Raw genomic sequence first — 24,723 nt, forward strand, 5'->3', positions numbered from 1 at the left:
ACACCTTCTGCTACCGAAATTCACCCTAAAAATGATGATTTCAGATGACTCTCTATCTGGAAAGAAGATTCGAGAGTGTTGCATAGAATTACATCACATACTTTCTATTTTAGTTTCGCCACTAGATAAAAAAAAACATAAATTTGAAGCTTAATACATCTTTAACCTTTTATGCTTGTTTAAAAAAAGTCAACTTCCTTTATGTATTTTAAAAATGTTTTATTTACCATCTGAACTTGCTTAAAGTGACTGATTGACTCTTTGAAAGGTACATATTAGTTATCTAAACTTTATTAAAGTGATCCATTAACTTCCTCGATTTACTTAAAGTGTACATATTTCAACCTTTCCAAAATCTCTCATTCCGTCACGTGGATTTTGGGGCATTAACTGTTCACTTCAAAAAAAAATAGAATATAAATAGAATATTTTCAATGTTTAAGGGTCCGTTGACATTTTGGAACAAATTCAGGAGACACATGATGGATCAAGCCTACATTTAATATAAACTCACACATTTTTATGAGTAATTTAGTTTTAAAAAATAGTTCTTATAATTTAAAAGTTTGCAAATACGAGTTTTATGCTTTATATAGATAAAAAAAAATTGTTATCGTAACTATCTATATCAAAATAGAACGATTTGAAGTAATTAAAAAAAGTGACCTAAAATACAAGATCATATTTTACAAATTAACTATATTATAAGTATTTTTTTATCAAACAAATTAATTTATAAATTCTATAACTGCAAATTTCACAAAAAGGTAGAATTAATGTTTCCAAAATTTTAAATGATAGAAAAAATTATCTTTACAAATCAATTAAACTATATTATATATAAATGAATGGGGTCATAGACAAAAAGGTGTGATTTTTACTTTTCATAGTTAATAACCAATTAAAGAATGCCACGTCATCACTCTCAAATTGCTTCTCTTTTATAAATTTGCTACAAAATCACAACAAATTAACAAAGAGAAAGGGACAAGGTCAACTCCTACAAATATATTAAATTATTGTTTCAAAAAAGAACATATTAAATTATTTAATAACTAATTCAACATTAATCATAAGTTAATCATAAGTTAGATATATATAATATAGATTATAACAGACAGTGGCGGAGCCAGAAAAAAATAGTATAAATATGATTGAAACATTTTGAAAGTCCCTTTTTTAGGGACCACCCGATATGACACCATCTTTCACATGATAGATTTTGGTGGCCGTGAGAGGAATATCTCTTTCTCTTTTTCGTAGGACCCAATACTAACTTTCACCAATTAGATTGAAAGAGGAGCACAACACGCTCCTTGTGTGCTCCTTCTTCTAGCACTAGAGGTTTATAAGGAAGAGAGATGCTTGTGGTGATGTACAGTGATCTACAACTATTGACAGATATTAATTGATAGGTGGTGTTTAGAATGCTCTCTGGTGATCTATGAGTGTTCAAGTAATATTATTATAATTTTTGCATAAAAAAATAGTTGTATACATAGTTTTAGTTGAATTTTTCGGGGATTAGTTGATGCTTAAACCCTCCTAATCCCCTTAGAACTATTTCTGGAAGTTTCAGTCCCGAGTCCGAAACATACCAACCTCATACCTCTCCTATATATTAAAAAATCAAAGATTTTATACTATGATGATATAGTTCCAAGTGAGCATCCTACTTGGAATTAATAATCAACCAGGATTCTCCATTTAAGTGGGTCCCGCAATATATTTTAAAAATAATGGGTGGAGCTTATTTATTTTATTGCGGGACGCACTCAAATAGAACATCCTTATTAATTATTAGTTTCAAATAGCATGCCCATATAATACTATGATAACATAGTATAATTTCTCCGAAAATAAACAACAAAAATCCGAGAAAACCAGAATTATCCAAATTACGAAACAAAAGAACAACAAATAAAACACACTGAAATCCCACTTTTATTTATGATATAAGAAACATTAAATTAACAAGGATATAAGCTCATAATAACAATAACAAAACCTTAATTAATTAAGTAAATACCAATAGTAGAATTATACACATAGAAGAAGAAGTGATCAAAGATGATTCAGACAGTGACAGCGACGGATCCAGAATTCATTGATATGGATGTTTTTGATAGTCTCTCGTGATTTTTTTTTTTTGGGTATTCTTACGTAAAAAAGTTAAAGCCCGCTGGCGATCAGTAGGTGCTCAAACCCTCCTGCTCCCTCTGGATTCGTCCGTGGATTCAGACGTCTCTAACATGGAAGACGTTAGGATTCTTCACCACAATATCATACATATAAACAGAATTAAACCTAGAGAAATCTCTAGGAAGTGAAATTAAATCAATTGAAGAATGTTTATGAAACTGGAAAAGTTCAGAATCACCCCCATAATACCTTTCCCATCCTAATCCCTTCAGAATCTGCTCTAAAATTGAGTAAGAATTCACAATTTGCCCACTAGGCAAGTGTACTAAAGCTTTTCTTCTTATACTTTGATGTTGATCACCTGGGTTTTCCACTAGCCTATATACTCCATTTTTGAACACCCAAACTCCAGACATTTTTGCAAAAAATCAAAAGTTTAGGGATTGAAATTAGAAGAAGAAGAAGTAGGAGAAGAGAGTGGAGAGTTTGAATTGGTGAGTGAAGAATGAGAGAGAGGGTATTTATAGAATTGGAAGTGAGAGAAACACTGAAAAGGATTAGATTGAAAATAATAATTGTGATGTAAGGGGCTTTTAAGTATAGAATCTAGAAGTTGTGGGACCAAATAGGTTTAAATATTAGGGTACAAAGATTCTTGTAGGGTGTGATTTAGGGCACATGTAACATCTGTGGGGTTGGGTTATGGAGAATCTTCTTCTTCTCCTTTTTCTCTTTTTTAATTGCTTTGCTTTACAATAGAGAATCTCAAAATTGGCTTAATTCATCTTTAGTACCTATACTTATCCGAAAAAGTCAATGAGTCGCTGTACTTATCTAAAAAAGTCAATTGGACTCATTGTACTTTGAAAAGAATTCATTTATCACCCGAATTTGCTTAAAATGACTTATTGACTCTTTGAAATATACTTATTAGCTCTCTGAATTTTCTTAAATGATCTATTAGATCCTTGAACTTGCTTAAATTTACACATTTTAACTTTTTCAAAATTTCTCATTACATTACCATGTGGACTTTAGGGTGTTAATATGTTATTTTAAATAAGTCCAGGAATTAAATAGGGTGTTGTAAAAGTATAAGGGGCAGTTGATTTTTTTTTAAAAAAAAAAAATATAAGAGGCTAGAGATATATTAAATCTAAAAATTAGTAATATATGAAAGTGGATAGAATTAAGGGTTAATTTGACCTCTAAAATTAACAGATATATTCAGTTTAGCTCAAATTAGAATTTAGATATCGATTTAGTTTCGAATTTGATAAATTATTCTGAATTTAGTCTGAATATGATAAATTTTTAGGTACTGAAATTAAAACCCAAAAAATTAGTAATATTTTGAAGTGGATAGGTTTAAGGGTCAATTTGATCCCTAAAATTAACTGATATGTTTAATTTAGTTCAAATCGAAATTTAGATATTAATTCAATTATGAATTTGGTAATATTTAATAAATTAGTCCAAATTTGACAAAAGTTTAAGTATTGAAATTGATTATATTTGAATTAATTTGTTAAATGTTATCCACTTTAAAATTGAATTGATAACTAAACTTTAATTTGGATTAAATTGAATTTATCTACTAATTTCAGGGACTAAATTGAAATTTAATTAGAAGTGGATATTATTAAATTTTCAGAAAGTCAAAAAGAGGGTTTGGGTTTGGGTTTGCACCACTTATGTCACGAGTTGTCCACGTGAAGAAGAGTGGCTGGCTGGGATTAATGGCTAATGTTTCGTTGTTGTTGTTGGTGGGTAGGGGCAATTTAGTCATTTTTATTGCTTACTTATCATTGGGGAATTAATTGACTTTTTGTGTACAAATTTATGACATGATAACATAACTTACAAACATAATCTGATTAATACGAGGGGAAGGCAGCTCTGTAAAGAACAAATAAAGAAAAATACATTTTTTTTTATATAAGTTTAGTGGGGATTGAAAAACATAGTGAATTACAGCCACTTATTTCTACTTCTAGTCCCGGGAATAGACCGAACTACCCTTTGCCTAAAAATTGAAAAAACACAAAACCTCTCAAAAACTTTATAGACTCTTCGATCAAATCCGGACTAATTTTTGAACCAAAACATGGATCGTGACAGAGGCCATAAAGGGAAAGCGAAAATGGTAAAATTTACGGGTTTTTTTTTTTGATTTAAGCTTCGAATTGATATATGTGGGCGATTTTAAAAAAACGCCGGAATCGCAGTCGGACGTATGAACATCACGCCCGACCTGTGGGACAGGCGCGATAGCCAAACGCCCGAACCATAGGTCGGGCGTGATGCTCATACGCCCGTCCCAAAGGTCGGGCATGATGTTCATACGCCCGATGGGTTTTTAATTTTTGTTTAAAAAAAATTATAATTTCATTTTAATTAAATTGTTAAATGTTTAGATTAATTTGATTATAATTTATATGTGAAATTTTGTTATTAATTTGATTATAATTTATATGTTAAATTTTTAGATTAATTTAGTGTAATTTTTGTAGACGGAGCGGCCTACTATCGGGGGGAAATCCATCCCGTCATCTGCTCGTCGTCTAGATATGGACGACGAGGAGGATACACCACGACATATGATACTGCGTGGTATTGATATATCTAGTCGTAGGCGGAGAGGGACTGCGACGGAGCAGGTGCGGAGGGGTCCGATTGTGGATCAGCCCGATATTCGTGGATCGGAGGGGGCGACAGATTATTATAATTTTATAATTTTAGTATAATTTTATAGTTTTAGTATAATTTTAGTACAATTTTATAATTTTAGTATAATTTTATAATTTTAGTATAATTTTATATTTCAGGGATCAGCAAACGTCCCAAAGCTAGTGAGGACCAGAGCTGGATTGTTAGTAGACCGGTGGATGGTGGCCCCATTCATGGTTCCGTGATTTCTAGTTTTCTAGGACATGTTGCCTCACGGATGCTGGGAGGAGAGCTTCGGTCGTTTCTGACATGCTACAACAAAGCATCAGCATGTCAGAATTTGGGGGTGTGGTTTTCTGGTGCGTCACCCAAGGTAAGAATAATTTAGTTTGTCAACATTTATTTTAATTTGTATTTTTAACTATAAACCTAAAAAACATTCATTAATTGTATATGTGTCATTTTACAACTGGAGGACATGATCGAGAAGACTGGGTTGTCTCACCTTCCATCCACCATGTTTAGGAACCTCGACACTCCGCTGTTAACTGCGTTCGTGGAGCGGTGGCAGCCCGATACGACTCCTTCCACATGCCGTTCGGGGAGATGACTATTCTACTGCACGATGTATGGCAAATTCTGCATATCCCGATCGACGGTGCGATGGTGTCCGAGTCTCCCAGTACTGAGCGGCTGTATGCCATGTGCATGATGATATTCGGGGTGAATCTAGATGATCTGCTGTCGCCGATCCGACATTACTAGAGTGGTGGAGGTGTATTTGTCGATGATGTACACAAACTTACCAGTGATGGTAGGGATGACGCGACTCGGGCCACGACGTGGATGTGGCTTATGCTCGGATCCACTTTGTTTGTTGACACGAGTGGCGATAGGATTAGGTCGGCCCATCTTGCTGAGGTTCACGACGGTGTCAGAGGGGCAGCTGGACTTTCATTGGGGTCTGCTACACTTGCCACGTTATATCGGCAGCTGGGGATAGCGAGCAGAGGAGACTGTTCTGGTATATGCGGATGTTTGACCCTACTACATGCGTGGATATATGAGTATTTTCTGGTGTTCCAGCCGCATAGACTGCCTCACAGGATCCCAGCTGACCGTCCCCGTACATGCAGATGGAAGGTCGGGGTACCAGGCAAGACGATCGCCCGACTAGATACCATACGTGGACAGCTAGACCGTATGACGGCAGCCGAGGTATTTTATAAAATTTTAGAATTAATTATAGTATTATAATATTTTATAAAATTTTAATATTAATTTTAGTATTATGTATAGTATATTATTATTTATTATTGAGTATTATTTTATTGCAGGTGACGTGGTTTCCTTATGGTCCTGTAGCCGATGATGATCAGCTTCGAGTGTCCTACGCCGGTTGGATACGGTGTAGAGACATTGTCGAGCCGTATATGCCGGATCGAGCATTGCGACAGGTCGGATATACTCAGCCTATCCCAGCTGAGCGTATTAGATCTGATAAAGCAGTACGACCATGAAAGTCTTTATCGTGCAGGCTCACGCATTCCTCTATCACAGTTGAGGATACCTGGCAGAGATTTCCATCGGCTCGGGGCATTGATCGGAGGAGATGCCGGCCAGTTGGATACGATCCCACTGCCTGTGATGCTGCTTATATGGAATGGTACATGCGATATTCGCATCATCATCTCCTTCATGCACCACAGGATGGACCGGTCCAGTATGCTCGCTCCAACAGCGAATTTGTAAGTTTATTATTATTTAATATTAGTTTACATATGTTTATTTTTTAATATTTATTTATTTATTTTGCACTGGGTTAGCTGGTTGTGGCGTATCACCCAACGAGCGGCTACCCACAGATCTGAAGAGGAGGCTCCACTCATTAGGAGGGAGATGAATGAGTTTATGGACGCGTGGCGTCGGGCGAACTAAATTATTTTAGTAGAACTTATTACATTTTAATACTTTTGATATTATATGTACTCTTTTATGTTTATTAATTTATTTTAATGTTTATGTTGTTATATTTTATATGTTCAAGGGTAATCCGAGTTAAAATATCGTAATTTTTATTTCTAAAAGGTTAATTCGAGTTAATCACTAAATCAACAACCAATTTTTTTCGGGGAGGTAATCACGCGGGGACGTGATAGCCTCATGCCTCACCACAGGGTGAGGCGTGAGGCTATCACGTCTCACCGTAGGTGCGGACGTGATAGCCTCACGCCTCACCCTGTGGTGAGGCGAGGTAATCACGCCTCATCCTGTGGTGGGGCGTGATTACCTCACGCCTCACCACGTGGTGAGGCGTGATTACCTCACGCCCGCCGGGAGAGAAAATTTTCCCCCATTTCCCACCTCAAAGCCTCAAAGGGTATTTTCGTCCTTTCACGGGGCTAGAGGTGGGAAATTGAGGCTATGTTTAACAACACCCAAAAAATATAGTAGTAGATTGGACAGTGTAGAAGAAGAGATTTTATATTGCTGACACGATTTGATTTTACGGTTTCGTATGATGGTTCATATTTGTAACCCCCATTACGGATCACATTAAAAACACATAGAAAACCAAACAATTACCATAATTAAATATAAACACCAACATAACTACATAAACCCGTCCCATAATGAATTATATTCGTGGAGTTCTCCACTTTCCAACACCTAATCAAAATACTATAATAATAATGATACTACTAATAATAGTAATATGAAATTATGATGGCCCCCATTTAATTTAATTTACATATTTTCTATTTTCTTATTATTATTATTAATGGTAGATAAGAGTTCAGATGTTATAATGTTAGCTGATTCTGAATCATTTCAAAAGACTAAAACTTTGTTGTTGTTGTTTTTATATAAAAGAAAAAGATTTACAATTTATTTATACAGATAGCTATATGTTGTACAAGGTAAGAAATAACTAGATATAATGATGATTAGTTAGTTAATCATGGTTGACTATTGACCATTGATGGTTGACTATACAATAAATTTATTGTTGACTATTTTATTTCTGTAATATTCCCCTAGATCTGCTCGATTGCCTAAAGCGAATGCAAAAATATACAGTCATAGTCGTGGTCATTCTCGTGGTAACAATTGTGGCAGAAGACGATGATGAGGATGAGGACATACTAATTACCGCCATCATTGTGGTAGTAAAAACTGTTATAACGATTACAGAAAAACCAGTTTTCTACACATGATAATGACAGGTTATTTAAATATGTTGTCATTAGAACTTAATCTAATTGGCTGTTACTATTGAAGTTTCCATAATCGTGATAGTGGTCACATGATAGGTAGCAAATTGATGCATGTCGTGTGAAGTTATTTCAGAAAACAGATCATAACCAGCATCTGAAGCATCATCTGAAGGTAAGGAATTCCGGGACATCTTTATTTTCTTTGAAATGACGGTTTTTTTTACCGTCATCTAAATGGGTTTTCGTCGTAGTAACCTATAAATATAGATTTCTTTTATGTAATACATACAAGTAGAAATAGAAATATAAGAAATACACTTATTTTCTCTCTATGATTCTTACAGTATGCATATTATTTTCTTTTTATTTTATAATTTTTTTATTATTAAAAATTTATTTTCCATTTTTTATTATTGTATTGACCCAAATTTAGTTGATAAATAAGTTTTAATACATTGTCTTGTTGAAACCGATACAGAAGGGGTGGTTTTAGATATTAATCAACCTGCCTTCAGGTCTTATTACGACCTTGTTCTTGATTATTGTAATAGATTGATTCATTCGTTTAATGATGTTAGTATCATTTTTGCTAATCATTCTACAAATAGTGTTGCCCATGAATTTGCAAGTGCATTATATTCTATGTCAGGACTGATGGAGTGACATACTAGTCCTAAGACATTATTCAAGCTTGTATTCTGATTCTATTTAATGCATGATCTTTCATTTTCAATTTTTTTTTAATACAAAGCACTTGTAATGTAAGAATTAATTAAGGACCACACAATGAATTGATTTATTTTATTTATGTAAGAATTTCCGTGGCCACCAGTCTCATTCATAGAGGTGCAAACCATCTGCGAAAGTGAATAGTCACTGCTGTCGATGGTGAATACACTTACGAACAAAAAAAAATTAAGGACCACACAATGAATTGATTTATTTTATTTATGTATATAAATATACACATAATTAATTTAAAAGGATAAATGAAAACATTATGATTTTAATTATTTTTTTTAATGAAAGGTTGCCCACATGAGATCACATGGGCTTAAATGGTCCATGAAGTGGACCGTTTGGTGTAGTCTTTTCAAATCTACCATTTCCATGTATTTTGATATTTTTATATTTCTCAATTTAATAATATAAAAAAGCAATTTCAATCACACCAATTATATTCTATGCTCTTAAAATTCAACATTATATAGCACATGTCATAAAAGTATATATGAAAGGTACTTCAATTTAGTTAGAACAACTAAATCTTGAAAAAGTAAGTTACTATTTTAGAAACTATATTATAATAGAATATTAATAGTAATTAAATATTAAATAAAATAAATTATTATATTATTAATCAAAATTTGAAATTCTCTCTTTCGTGGGCTGAAACGTCCTATAAAAAGCTTAAAAGGAGATTCTAAAAGGGACACAAAACGGCTAAAAAGAGGTTTGTTTCAATTTAGTTAGAACGACTAAGCTATATCTACTTTTATGTCAATTTAATTTGATTTGCAAACTCTCTCTCGAGCCGAATGTCCGGTAGAAATCTTAAAATGAGGTTCTAAAGGGGACATGAAGCGGTAAGAAGAGGTTTATATTTCGGGTTCCACAGATCCGACCGATAGAGCCTAGAAGAGAGACTTCGAAACTCATGTAAGGAAGGGCACCGAGATGATAGAGATGCACACTAGCCACACGTAAAAAGAGTGCTAATGTGAACACAAATCTCGGGAATCATTTAGACGTGGAGAGCACTCATTAGGACATGAATGTCCACTGTTGAGAATGAGACACCTGTAAAACCTTATTGGGGAATGCAACAACCTATAAATAGAAGGTTTAAGGAAATCTTTCAAATATGCCTAAAATCATGCCTCCTTTCTGTTATCATTTCTGAGAGTCATACTAACTTAAACATTAGAGTGATTACGCTGGATAACTATAGACACTGGAATCGAAGTCCTGTAATAAAAACCTTTGAAAGATGTTTGAGAAATTCGATCGAAAATGGATCACGAAAAAATCACTTATTGGAAAATCAAATTCAACCATTTCCGATTCAAAATAAAAGATTTCATATAATCAGATTGAGTTTCAAGATATATTAGTGAGTCGTGTTCTCTGAAAATGTCATAACACAATTTTGAAGTCTAGCGAAAACGTTGTGACTAGGTGATGTTTCAGGTAAAATTGGACAATAACCTAAAATAGAGTCATATTGATTTGCTATTTTTTCCCCTAATTCCCAAATTTTACTAAAATAAATAAATAAAAAGAATCATTGCAAAAGATGGAATTTTGATCACCAACAAAACTTTTTTCTTTCTTTTATTAAAAGAACCAATAAGAAGCCATATAATGATATATATCCATATATTTTGAAATAGAAATTTAATTTAAATAAGCAAAATTGAAACTTGTGTGGTCCTCTGGAACTTTTATAAAGGCTTAATACATGCAATCTGGACATTCCCCAAAAAAAAAAAATTAAAGTGTTCTGATAGCCCTTCAACTTGTTTAAAGTAATCAATTAATCTATCGGTTATAAAAAAAACGTAAATTGCATATAGAAGGTGTGTGACACACACCTCGAAATGTTATTACACAATTCGCATAATAGATTAAAGAGTAAATAATTTATTAGTCTCCACTTTTTGACGTAATAACACACTGTTTTGTCACTGTTCACTCTTTGGTCTCTTTGTCTAATTTTTTTTAGATTTTTAACCAAACATATTTTATCTTTCAGGATAGCTATAGTGCAATACAATATGATCATATTTTTCTGTTATTTTATGTATACATGTTTATACCGAATATAATGGTTAAAAATCTAAAAAATAATAGACAGAAGGACCAAAAGATTAACAGTGATAAATGATAGAGATCTTATAACGTGTTTTTCAAAATAGGAGGACTAAACATTGTGCTAGGTAAAAAGAAGATGACTAATAAATTATTTACCCTAGATTAAAATATATGAAAAGGGAAGTTATTAATTGTCTAACTGTAAAACTTGTCATCTCTGATATTAGAATCTCACCCCGACCTTGATCATTTTACTTTTCTAATACGCTTGCAACACCCCTTCCACATATAACTTACTTTTTTTTTGAAACTGATTGATTAATTGATTTACATTTTAAGCAAGTTGATGGGCTATCAACACATTTTAAGTAATTAAGGAGGCCATCGGAGCACTTTCAAAGTTCAGAGACCAATCAAGTTTTTCACGTGCCAAATGATGTATTGAGTGTTTTTTTTGTTAGGGTAAATAATTTATTAATCCTTGTCTTTTTGCCTAAACAATTGTTTAGTCCCCCTATATTGAAAAACACATTATAAAGTTTCTATCTTTTATCAATATTAACCATTTGATCATTCTGTCCATTTTTTTTTTTAGATTTTTCACTGAACGTAGATTAGCTTTCAGGACAGTCATAGTAGATACAAAATGGTCATGTTACTCTGTTATTTTCTGTTTGTCTGTTTATGCTGAATATAATGGTTAAAAATCTAAAAAATAATAGACAAAATGACCAAAAGTTTAATAGTGACAAATGATAGGGACTGTAACGTGTTTTTCAAAATAGGGGACTAAACAGTGTGTTAGGTAAAAAGAAGATGGCTAATAAATTATTTATCCTAGATTAAAACATATTAAAACGGAAGTTATTAATTGTACAACTGTAAAACTTGTCACCTCTGATATTAGAATCTCACATTCCAACCTTGATCATTTTATTTTTTCAATGCGCTTACATCATTCCTTTCACATGTAGCTGATGTTTTGAAACTGATTGATTAATTGATTTCATTTTAAGTAAATTAAGGGGCTATTAGAGCACTCTGAAAGTTTACAGATCAATCAAATTTTTTGTAGAAGTTCAGGTACCAAATGATTTATTAAGTTTTTTTTTTTTAAATAAAAGGACCAATAACAAGCTATATTATGATATATACATATATTTTGGAATAAAAATTATTTTAGATAAGCAAAATTGAAACTTGTGTGGTCCTCTAAAACTTTTATACAGGCTTAAATAGCGTCGTGAAATTGTAAGTGGATTGATATTGTGAATTTTTAAAGTGTTCTTTTTTATATATATATATATATATATATATATATAGTTCCCTCAACTTGTTTAAAATTTACGAATAATCTCCTTAACTTGTTAAAGTTTAATTAATTAATTAATCAATTAGTTTCAAAAAAGTAAATTGCATGTAAAACATATTAAAATGAAAGTTACTACTTGCCCAACTGTAAATCCATCTCTGATATTAGAGTCTCATATCCCGATCTTGATCGTTTTACTTTTTAATGCACTTGCAACACTCCGTCCGCATGCAACTTATTTTTTTTTTAAACCGATTGCTAAATTGATTTCATTTTAAGCAAATTGAGGATGACTATCAGAGCACTTTAAAAGTTCAGAGGTCAATCAATCTTTTTGGACAAGTTCAATCATTTGCCTCCTGAACTTGTCCAAAAATCTTGATTGATTCCCTGAACTTTCAAAGTGTCCCGATAGCCCTCTCAATTTACATAAGATATTCAGTTAGGCCCCTGAACTTGCGTAAAATGTAATCAATTAATCAATCGGTTGCAAAAAAAAAGTAAATAAAATGCGAAAAATGTATTGCACGCGTCTTAAAAAGAGTAAAACGACCAAGGTCGAGGTATGTTGTGCTAATATTAGAGAAGACAATTTTTATGTTGAGCAAGTAAGAACTTCTTTTTAATCTATTCATTCAAAAGCGCGTGCAACACATCTTCCACACGCAACTTACTTTTGTGATTGAGTGATTTTACATTTTACGTAAGTTTAGGGGGTTAACTGAACATTTTATGCGAGCCGGGGTGGCTATTGAGATATTTTAAAAATTTAGGGGTCAATCAAATTTTTTGGACAAGTTCAGGGACTAATGATGTATTAAGTTTTTTTTATAAAAGGACCAATAACAAGCTATATTATGATATATATGAAATAAAAATTATTTTAATAACAAAAAATTGAAAACTTATGTGGTCCTCCAAAACTTTTATAAAAAAACACTTATTCCAAATCCAATGTCGGAAGCAAATTAGAATAGTTTGTGTAAATGCCTTTACCAAGAAAAACTATGTCTCATACTTCTCTATGTTCCTCTTTATCCATACCATAAAGATCCATATGAAGTTGACCACCTTAAATCTTGTCATTTTTTATTATTTGGTAAATCCTAAACAAACTTCTACGCATCAACTTTGGGTTTAGATATGAGTACTGAAGTGTTGCCATACTCCCAGGAAAAACTCGAACGACCTTCAATAAAAGGATACATGTACCCGAAACCGACACAGGTGGGTAGGTAGAGAATACCTAGAGAAGCGAGACAGCTCTCTCTAAGAAATTCGGTAAAATAGCCCTATAACTTCGGGAGAACGGGAGAAGGGGTGCCTCCTCACAAAGGGGATCGCAGTGACCAGGCTCGGGCGATTGTTTATAAAAAACACAGGTCTCCGCAAAGTTGTAAGACCATATATGGGGACTGACGCCTGCCCAGTGCCGGAAGGTCAAGGAAGTTGATGACCTGATGATAGGAACCGGCGACCGAAACCCCGATGAACGACGGTCGTAACTATAACTTTGACATTGCTTTTTCAAACCTTAAAAGTAGTTTTTTCAGTTTTACTAGCTAAAAGGAGCTTTTCTAATCTTACTAGCAAAAAGTAGGGGTGTGAATCGATGCATTTTAAACCGTATAACGAACCAAACCGATTGAGTTCGGTTTTTTGGTTCGGCATCGGTTTTAATTTTTAGTGCATTTCGGTATTCGGTCCAGTTTAACAAAAAATGTAAAAAACCGAACCGCATCGAATTACACATATTTTATATTATTTTATATGTATAAATACATATATTTGAATTTACAACTTTAATTTTGTTTATTGTTGTTGAGATAATATGAACATATTTGAATGTATTCAATTTTTTTTATTGTTGAGGTAAATTTAATGATGAAATATTGTGATTTTTATTTATTATTTTTATTTTTAATTAAATTCGATTTGTTCGGTTTAAAACCAAACCGAATATTTTGGTTCGGTTCTATTTCGGTTTTATACGTTATTCGGTTCGGTATCGGTGTGAATTATTTTGGTAATTTTGGTTTTTTCGGTTCGGTGCGTTTTGAACTAATGCACAAGTTTGGTTAAAAACATCATTTAGTAAATGTAAAACTGTTTTCATTAAAAGTTAGGAAAACTGAGAAAGCTGTTTCAGAAAAAAGTAAAATTTGTAACTTTTGAAGAAAGTAACTGTCATAACTTATCAAGAAAACTGATATTAAATTTTTGAAGAAAGTATCAGTCATAACTTATTGAGAAAAATTTATCAATAGTAAGGGGGGATTTGGCTCTTTTGGAAGCCAGGTCAAGTCAATATTGATATTGTTACTATGGACAGTCAATTCATCCATAGTAAGGTGTGTTACCCGGGTAATAAACCCTTCTTTATTACCTTCGTCTATGCTGATCCTGTTTCGACTAACCGAAGAAGGCTGTGGGAGATCCTTCATTCTTTTAGCTCTAACATGGTGGAGGCGTGGTTGGTTGCCGGGGATTTTAATGACATTGCCCTCTTGAGTGATCAGAGAGGAGGGGGTAATCATTATGTGAACCGGTGTCTTAATCATAAGCAAAGTATGGATATGTGCGGGCTTTCGGACCTGGGTGCTGCTGGCCACAAATTTACCTGGAAAAGGAATAGTGTGTTTGTTAGGTTGGATAAGGTGTACGCTAATGTTGCAGCGATTTATAGGTTTCCTGAGGTCAAGGTACTTAATCTCCCTTTCCGTCACTCAGACCATTGCCCTATCCTTATTAATTTGGTCAAAGGAAATCGGCTGAAAGGTAATAGACCTTTTAGGTATCTGGTGGCTTGGGAGTCTCACCCCGAGTTTAAGGATTTCGTTAAAAGCAATTGGCATCCCCACTCTGATGTTCTCCTCGCTACTGAGGAATTCAAGAGGAATGTGGCTGTTTGGAATAAAAATACTTTTGGTCATATTATCAGGAGGAAGAACAAACTCTTGAGGAGAATGGAAGGTGTTCAGCGTTGCTTGGAGGTTCGTTTTGATCATAGCCTGAATGGTAACCTAAGAGCTCTTCAGAATGAGTTGGAAGCTGTGCTTAGACAGGAAGAGCTTCTGTGGTTCCAGAAATCTAGGAAGGCTTGGATTCAAGACAGGGACCGGAATACCAGGTTTTTCCACCTCTCAACGATCATTAGGAGACAGCGAAATAGGATCGAGGCTATTAAAGACGCCAGTGGTGAGTGGATTTTTGAGGAGGAGGACATTCGGCGCCTTGCCCTTGATTTCTACAAGGACCTGTTCAGAGAGGAAGCTATGGACCTAGAGAGTGCCCACTCTGGCATTTCCTTTCCTCGTTTGGGGGAGGATGCTATTAATAATGCTTTCCATCCCATTGAGCTTAAAGAGATTGATCTGGCCTTCTCCAGCATCGGTTCCACTAAGGCTCCTGGTATTGATGGTATCCCCGCTAGTTTCTATCATAAACACTGGGACACTGTTAAAGAGGGTATATACAGCTTTGTGTTAGGTGTCTTTGGTGGTTCGAACGATATCAGTTTGGTTAATAAAACCCTCCTTGTCTTGATTCCTAAGGTTGCCAAGCCTTCTTTCTTTCTCCAGATGAGACCCATCAGTCTTTGTAATGTCTTGTATAAAGCTATTACTAAGATTGTGGCTAATAGAATCCGGAAGATCCTTCCGGATATTATCAGCCAAAATCAAGGGAGCTTTGTTCCTGGAAGACAATTGATGGATAACGTTGTTATTACCCAGGAGGTTGTCCATTCTATGAAGATTAAGAAAGGCAAGAAAGGGATCGTGGCTCTCAAGCTGGATCTGGAGAAAGCCTATGATAGGTTGAACTGGAGCTTTCTTCTGGATAGTTTAGCCAAAGCTGGTATCCCGGAGAACTGGAAGAATTTGATTGGAAAGTGTATCTCCTCTCCTGTTTTCCAGGTTATGATCAATGGGGATATGTCGAATGAGTTCTCTCCATCCAGGGGTATTCGTCAAGGGAATCCTATGAGCCCCTTCCTTTTTGTTATTGCCATGGAAAGATTGTCTCACCTGATCCAAGAGGCGGTGAGCAAAGGGACTCTCCACCCTGTTTCCATCAACAGACATTGCCCCCCTGTTACCCATTTACTCTTTGCTGATGATGTCATGCTTTTTGTGGAGGGTAATGAGGAACAAATTAAGGTTGTGATGGATATCTTCGACTGCTTTTGTGAGGCTTCTGGCCAGAAGATTAACATCCATAAATCCTTTATGCTTTGTTCCAAGAATATGGATAATAGCTTGTGTAGAAGACTGAGTGAGATGTCTGGCATTCCCCTGACTCAATCGTTTGGGAAATACCTTGGGGTCCCTCTTCATAGTGACAGGGTGTCCAAAGCCTCTTTTAAAGACATTTTGGACAAATCTAACGGTTTGTGTGCTAGCTGGAAAGCTAATTCTCTTTCCCTTGCAGGTCGCCTTACTTTAATCCAGTCTATCAACTGCGCTGCTCCAAATCACATCATGCAAGCCTGTAAGCTCCCTGAGCCGGTCCTCAATGACCTTGATAAAATTAATCGGCGTTTTCTGTGGGGAGAGTCTGGGGATGGGAGGAAGATTCACCTGGTCCCTTGGAAGGAAGTCTGCCAGCCTAAGAGCAGGGGGGGTCTTGGTATAAGGCAAGCTAAGGACAATAATAAAGTCTTGTTAATGAAGCTTCTTTGGAGAATGTGGCAATCCCCCTCCTCTCTTTGGGTTCGTCTTCTGTGCGGCAAGTATAGGAAAGATAGAATCTTTGGTGGCCCGAAGGAGAGGGTTGTCAGCTGTTCCTTCCTCTGGAAAGGGCTTAGTGCTGTTTTTGCTGAGTTCTGTATGGGGATTGGCTTAGAGGTGGGTAATGGGAGATCCATTAGTTTCTGGTATGACACCTGGATTGGTGACAAACCGTTGATTGAGGTGTGCATCGCCCCTCCGCCGAATGATCTCCTCTCCTGGAGAATTGCTGATGTGGTGGACTCGGAGGGAGACTGGATCTGGTCTAAGTTCGACTCCTTTCTTAGCCTGGAGACCCTCCTTAATATTAGAGGTGTGAAGATTAGTAATCAGGAGGAGGATAAGGACAGACACTGCTGGGCCTTGACTAATAATGGTTCTTATTCTTGCAAATCGGCCTATGAAGCTTTTACCCCTAATAGGGCTGATCCTCCCTTGGAAATTTGGAAGTCCATTTGGGCCCTCAAAGTCCCCTACCGCATTAGGAGTTTCCTATGGCTGGGAGTCAAAGACAGGCTCCTCACGAATGCAGATAGACACAGAAGGCACTTGGCTATATCTGGTGCCTGTAGCAGATGCAGCGGCCATGTGGAAACCTTGTGCCATGCTTTGAGGGATTGCCCGAATAGTAGAAAGGTTTGGGAAGGGGTCCTTCCTCACCACATCCTTCCTTCCTTTATGGGGTTCTCTGATATTGACTGGTTCTCTGAAGGCGTTAATGGGAATTTGTTGGCCAGTATGGAGCACGGGGCTATTCTCTTCGCTATTATTTGTCACCAAATGTGGAAATGGAGGAATGAAGAGTTATTTGCTGAGAAGACTGTCTTTATTCCTGACCTCCGGTTTTACTTCTCAAAAAAACTCTCTGTTATTACAAAGAGTTTTGAAGGAGAGCCCCTGGTTCACCCCTCCCCGGTTAAAGAGGTCCAGTTAGTTGGTTGGAGGAAGCCCAGGGAAGGGGTTGTCAAGTTGAATACGGATGGCTCCTGCCTTAGTAATGGCAGAATTGCTGCTGGTGGAATTCTTCGGGATGCTGGTGGCGCCTGGCTGGCTGGGTTTACCCATAACTTAGGTACGGGCTCCTCCTTTACTGCGGAGCTCTGGGGGATCTTGTCTGGCATTAAACTCGCCATTCGCATGGGTGTTAAAAGACTTTCGGTGGAGTCTGACAATTTGGAGGCTATCAACAGGATTTCGGATAGACAGGCTGTTTGTCTTAAGAGTCAGAATCTCATTAAAGCCATCTTGAGGCTTCGTCCTGCCTTCGATTCTCTTACCTTCTCCCATATTTATAGGGAGCAAAACCGCGTGGCGGATCGCTTGGCAGCTGCTGGGCATGGGGGGATGTTAGGTGTTTCTACCCTTTCCGTTCCTCCTTCTTTTCTGTTACATTCTCTTCTTGAGGATAGGATTGGGGTCAGTCTTCCTAGACTGATCCCGGATTAGGTTTTTGTTTGTTTGTTTTTTTCTTCCCTTCTTACCAAAAAAAAAAAAGAAAAATTTATCAAGGAAGTAGTCATAAAGAGGGGGTGATCACCATTTGTTTTTTTGCCCCAAAGAGGGGAAAACAACATTGTTTTAACCTCGGTAATGATAAAAAAAAGGAGCACGACTAATATGTGCTGAATTTATTTTCTGCGATTCAAGGGATAAATTACATACATGGTATATAACATGTCTTTTTTTACATTTTAGTGCAACCTTTTGGTGATCTCCCACTAAAGTGTATAACCAGTAATTGTGACCGGTTAATACAAAATCAACATATCATATCAGCCAATTGACTTCCTTAAAAGTCAAAAGTTAACCGGTCAACGCGTCACGTCATCAATTTTGACTTTTATGGATGTCAAATTGCTGATGTGACTTTGCATTGACCGATCATAATTACTCGTTATACATTTTAATGGGAGGTACCAAAAAGTTATACAGTTTTTAATGCAAAATTAGAAGTTGTCGTGAAAAATGACAAAAATTGTACACCACGTATATAATTTACCGACACTTCAAGCAATAAAAATTTGGCTCTACCACAATTATTAACGATAATTACTTCTGTAATTATTCTTAATTATTTGTTAGTTGTGTTAAAGATAAATACTTTACTTATTTAGTTTTAATTGAAATAGAACCTTAGTTCAAGGAAATTAATTAATTCAATCATATTCTTTCAATTCTCCGTTACAATATGGTATCAGAGATCGAAAACCCCTATAATTCTGTTGCGACAACCTCTGCTTCACCGAATTTTTTTGTCGATCATCCCTTCGACCAATCCTCTCATCATCATTGTTGCTGAATCTACCAATAATGACACCGCTTATTTCACATGTATATCTGATAATGCTTCTTCCTCTATCTCCCAACCTTCTACTATCACAATTCGTGAAATTTTACCCAGTTTGGATAGAGATTTGATAAAACTGTTGTTTCTCCTAATATGTGGTGATATTTTAACAGATGGATTTGACACATCGTTGTCCTAAAGTTTACTTACCACATAAAATTTCTTATGTCAAAATAATTAATTAGATTAAAAAAGAAAAAGAAAATAAAAACAAATCCCAGAACTAAAATTTATCAAGTTTAAATATCAAAATATTGTCACGTGTCAATAGTTTAACAATTATGTTAAGTTTTTATTCAAATTGGATGAAATTTCACCAATTGAGATAGGTAAAGGGCCAAATATGATCAAATAATAGACCATGACCAAATGATAAAATTTTAAATAGATCGAGGGTCAAAAAGTGGTTTAAGTTTTTTTTTTTTTAGAAAATATTATATAAAGGTATGTTTGATGGGGACAATTCACCAATTTCCATATGCTATTAAAGAGAATCCCAATTCCCTATCCACATTTTCATTTATTCCTCTTCCACTTTAGAATCCATTAATATAAATTATTAGTGGGAGGTGCGGCTCGTTCATATCATATGGGAAAGAAACAAAGCAACTGATTGGGTGACAAACTGTAAGAAACAAACGAGGGTTACAGAAAAAACCGAATTGAAATTGAGAATGGAAATCGAACTGTGTCGTGGCGGAGGCCACTGCCTTGAAAGCGATTTCGGCAGACCGAGGTGCAATCTGTAATTCCGGAACGTGGAGTGAGACCAGGAGATAAATAAGGTTCCGTTTTTGACTAATTAAAATGCTGAAGAAAAATTCAAAGAAGTTGAAACAGATAAAAAATAAAATAAAATTCGGGCCCAGTCCAGTCGGGACGAGCGTCGCGCGAACGAACGAGCGAGCGCGCGCGTGTGGTATATTTGCTAAAAACCACTTAACACAATTTAAAGGCTTCTAAAGCCCAATTCTATATATACCCACTTAAAGGGTTATAAGTTTCCCATGTGGGATTGTAAAAGTGCTCTTGAGAGCAAAGTGCTTAAAGACAAATATACCCCACACTTTCAAAGCCATTTTTATTCAACACACCAAAGCTATTTTTCTAACAATCCCCCCACAAATGGCTTTATAAAAACAATTTTAAAATAGTATAAAGAAGATAATTTTCTCGGCAAATAAAAAGAATACGATAAGGTTATGAAGAACTTAAGTATCAATGTCTTTCGATTGAATTGATACGTAGTGAGATGAGGCAACAGGGTGACGTTTTAGAAGTGAATTGCTCTTGAACTTCTAAGACTTCATCTGAGACCCCCCACAACACGTAAATAACCTTAAAAACTTTTGTTGTTCCGCGATAATACATTACAATGCTTTTGAAGGTCATGCGTACACCTTGGGTCTCATGAGTGCTCTAGAAAGACTGCCTGAGTCTTTCATAGAAGGCGGCCCACCTCCACACTCAAGTAGGTGATCTCAAAATGAGATCATTACGAGTTTCTCATAACTCAGCCTTCAAAACACATCCATCAGGTCCATGATCATGAACCACCACTTAATCGGGCTATGGATTACACACGCACTATTATTTGCCATAGGAATGGGAGTAGTATAGTGCATAACAAGTACAATATGGTTTCGTTTGACCACGAATGGTGTCCACCATATTTCCTTTACTCAACAGGCTTTAGTCCCATTCCCCTTGACGACTCAAGTACAACTCTTCTAGGTAACCCTTTTGTAAAAGGATCTGCTAGATTCTTTTCTGACCTCACATAGTCTAAGGCAATTACCCCATTCTTCAGGAGTTGTTTCAAAATTCCATGTCTAATGTGAATATGTCTTCTCTTTCCATTGTAGACACTATTCTTTGTTGTACCGATAGCTGCCTGTGAATCACAATGCAATGAAATGGGTGCAGAAGAATTCCCCCACAATGGAACATCTGCTACTAGAGCTCATTCTGCTTCTTGACTAGCCAATTCAAGATCTATAAATTCAGATTCCATGGTTGATCGAGCAATACAGGTTTGCTTGGATGATTTCCAAGAAACTGCACCACCACCTAAAACAAAAACATAGCCACTGGTGGAACTCACCTTATCATTGTTAGATACCCAATTTGCATTAGTATATCCTTCTAAAACAGCAGGAAATTTAGTAAAGTGCAAACAATAATTCATGGTACCTCTTAAGTATTTCAATAAGCGATAAAGTGCAGTCCAGTGTTCATTACTTGGACAGTGAGTATATCTACTCAATCTACTAACAGCATAGGCTATGTCAGGTCTAGTATGGTTCATTAGGAACATTACACTACCTATGATCTTAGCGTATTCCTCTTGGGAGACACTATTTCCTCCCTTATTACTTGTTAAATTTACACTAGGATCATAAGGAGTTCTAGCTGGAACTACATCAAAACTGTTAAATTTTTTCAACAGCTTTTCAACATAATGTGACTGTCCTAATGAGAACCCATTTTCTGTCTTAGTAATTTTGATGCCAAGAATAACATCCGCTTCTCCCATGTCTTTCATGTCAAAGTGAGAAGATAGAAAGGATTTTGTGTCATTAACCATATCTAAGCTTGTCCCTAAGATAAGCTTGTCATCTACATATAGGCATATAATCACATAATTCGAATCACAAGATTTAGAATAGACACATGTATCCGATCCATTAACCACATACCCATTGGAAAGTAAAACACTGTTAAATTTTTCATACCATTGCTTGGGTGCTTGTTTCAACCCATAGAGTGACTTTCTCAATTTGCACACTTTGTCCTCGTGTCCAGGTATGACGTGTCCTTCTGGTTGGTGTACATAGATCTCCTCTTCTAAATCTCCATTTAGAAATGCCGTCTTTACATCCATTTGATGTATCACCAGGTTATGAATTGCTGCAATGGCAATCAGAACTCTAATAGTAGAGATTTTAGTAACAGGAGAATAAGTATCAAAATAGTCAATTCCTTTCTTTTGACTATAACCCACTACAACTAATCTAGCTTTAAATTTTTCAATGGATCCGTCAAGCCTCAATTTTCGTTTAAATATCCATTTACACCTTATAGGTCTAGAGTCTTTTAGCAGATCAACTAATTCCCATGTATGCTTGTCCATAATGGAATCTATTTCACTCTTAATAGCTTCTTTCCAAAAATCAGCATCTATAGAAGTGACTGCTTCTTTATATGTTTTTGGGTCTTCTTCTATTAGATAGGCAGACATAATCTCATCAGTAATGTTATCTGGATTTTCTAATAGAAAGGCTGAAATGAAATCTGGTCCAAAGCTATTTTCTATTCTTCTTCTTTTGCTTCTCCTAGGTTCAAAAGCAACATCATTTTCATTCTCATCCTGAGGTAGAGATGAAGCAGACACAATTGGAGTAGGAATAGGTGATGAAGTAGAAGCACTAGTTGCATCACACTGTTTGTCTTTCTTTAGGGGAAAGGTGTTTTCAAAAAACACTACATCTCTAGATTCACATATGCTATAGTTGTTTAGATTCATGAACCTATAAGCGGCACTATTTGAGGCATAACCAATGAAAACACAATCAAAGGTCTTGGGTCCTATGTTTGGCTTTCTAAAGGATGGAAATGCAACTTTAGCAAGACAACCCCAAACTCTCAAAAAATTCAAATTGGGTGCAAAAACCCTTCCACAGTTCATAAGGAGTTTTATCTAACTTTTTATGAGGAACCCTATTCAGAATATAACATACAGATAAGACAGCTTCCCCCCACATGTTATCAGATAACCCAGAACTAATTAACATGGCATTCATCATCTCTTTGAGAGTTCTATTTTTCCTTTCAGCTATATTGTTTTGTTGAGGTGTATACGGTGCACTAGTCTCATGTACAATGCCATTATTCTCACAAAAGGACTTAAGGAAAAAGGTTCCATACTCACCTCCCCTATCGGATCTAAGCCTTTTTATTTTCTTATCTAATTGATTTTCTACCTCTGATTTAAACTTAATAAACATATGCTCAGCCTCATCTTTTGATTTCAATAAATATACTTTTGGTATATCTAGAGAAGTCATCAACAAAAGTAATGTAATATCTTTTGCCACCTTTGCTAACAGAATTTTTAAAATCAGCCAAATCAGAGTGAATTAAACCAAGCAGTTTTGTACTTCTACTCTCAACATGTAAGAAAGGTTTCTTTGCAAATTTTGCTTCCACACATATAGAGCATTTGGAATTAATTTCAGAATTAGTGACATTTATAACATGCATATTTCCCAATTTTTTAATGGAAGTAAAATTTACATGTCCTAATCTACCATGCCACAAATCAATGGATTCACTCAAGTAAACAGAAGCAGATGTAGTTGCATTAATTCCAACAGAATTCACATGGACAGTGTTCAAAATAAAGAGGCCATCGGCTAGGTACCCTTTTCCCACAAAAGTCTCATTCCTAGTGAGAATAACCTTATCAGCCTCAAAAATAATTTTTAAACCAGCCTTATTTAGCAAGCTGCACATACAGCACATTATTTAAAGACAAGCTTTTTCCAGAAGTTAACTTAATTAAAACTGTTCCTTTACCGACAACACCAACAGTAGTGGTGTTTCCCATGTAGACGCATTCCCCATCGGCAGCGTCCTCAAAGTGATTAAACAGGTCCTTGTTTGAGCATAAGTGTCTTGTAGCTCCAGTATCTAGAACCCAGTCCGTTTTGTTTTCAACCAGATTAGCTTCAACCACAACAGCAGCAATAATTTCTTCATTTTCCACCAGATTGGATTGTGGAGCAGCTCTGTTGTTTGGATTCTGATTGGTGTGTTGTTGGTTCTTCCTTTGGTAGCACTGAAATGCCTTGTGGCCAGGTTTACCACACACAAAACATTCCACTACTTTCCACTTCTGAATTCTTCCATTCTTCTTGAAAGGCTTGTTCTGGTTTGAGCCTTTTTGGAATTTGGTTGAGGGTCCTTTGGTCCTGTCTTTTAGCACCACAACAGATTCAACAATATTAGCATTAATTGAAACAGATTTTGAGGAAAGTTGCTTATCTTTCATTCTATTTGCTTCTTCAGTTCTCATGTGGCTGACAAGCTCCTGGAGACTGAAGTCCTTTTTCTTGTGCTTCAGATGGTTTCTGAAATCACTCCAGGAGGGTGGAAATTTTTCCAGGAGGACATTGGCTTGCAGCAGATCAGACATTGTCATGCCTTCACCCAGAACTTCAGCAACTAGATTCTCATATTCATGAATCTGGTCAATGATTGGTTTTTCATCAACCATTTGATAATTGAGCCATCTTCCAACCACGTATTTACGTTTGCCTGCATCATCAGACCCGTATTTTTCTTTCAGGGTATCCCAAATTTCTTTGGCAGACCTTTTATTGACAAAAATATCGAACAGTGGGTTCGACATATGATTTAGGAGATGACCCCTAACTATTTTGTTGTCTTTTTCGTATTTTGCAGAACGAGTGTCGTACTGCTGAACAA

General features: G+C 35.7%; 1 protein-coding gene across 1 annotated transcript; it reads right to left on the reverse strand.

Moving 5' to 3' along the window:
- Positions 1-1,953: 1,953 nt before the first annotated feature.
- LOC136203564 (flowering-promoting factor 1-like) lies at positions 1,954-2,613 on the reverse strand. Its single transcript, XM_065994752.1, has one exon. The coding sequence runs from the start codon at positions 2,556-2,558 to the stop codon at positions 2,238-2,240; it is 321 nt and encodes a 106-aa protein (XP_065850824.1). The 5' UTR covers positions 2,559-2,613; the 3' UTR covers positions 1,954-2,237.
- Between the last annotated feature and the right edge of the window lie 22,110 nt (positions 2,614-24,723).

Source organism: Euphorbia lathyris, chromosome 8 (genome assembly GCF_963576675.1).
Source record: "Euphorbia lathyris chromosome 8, ddEupLath1.1, whole genome shotgun sequence".
In the NCBI taxonomy this organism is placed as follows: domain Eukaryota; kingdom Viridiplantae; phylum Streptophyta; class Magnoliopsida; order Malpighiales; family Euphorbiaceae; genus Euphorbia; species Euphorbia lathyris.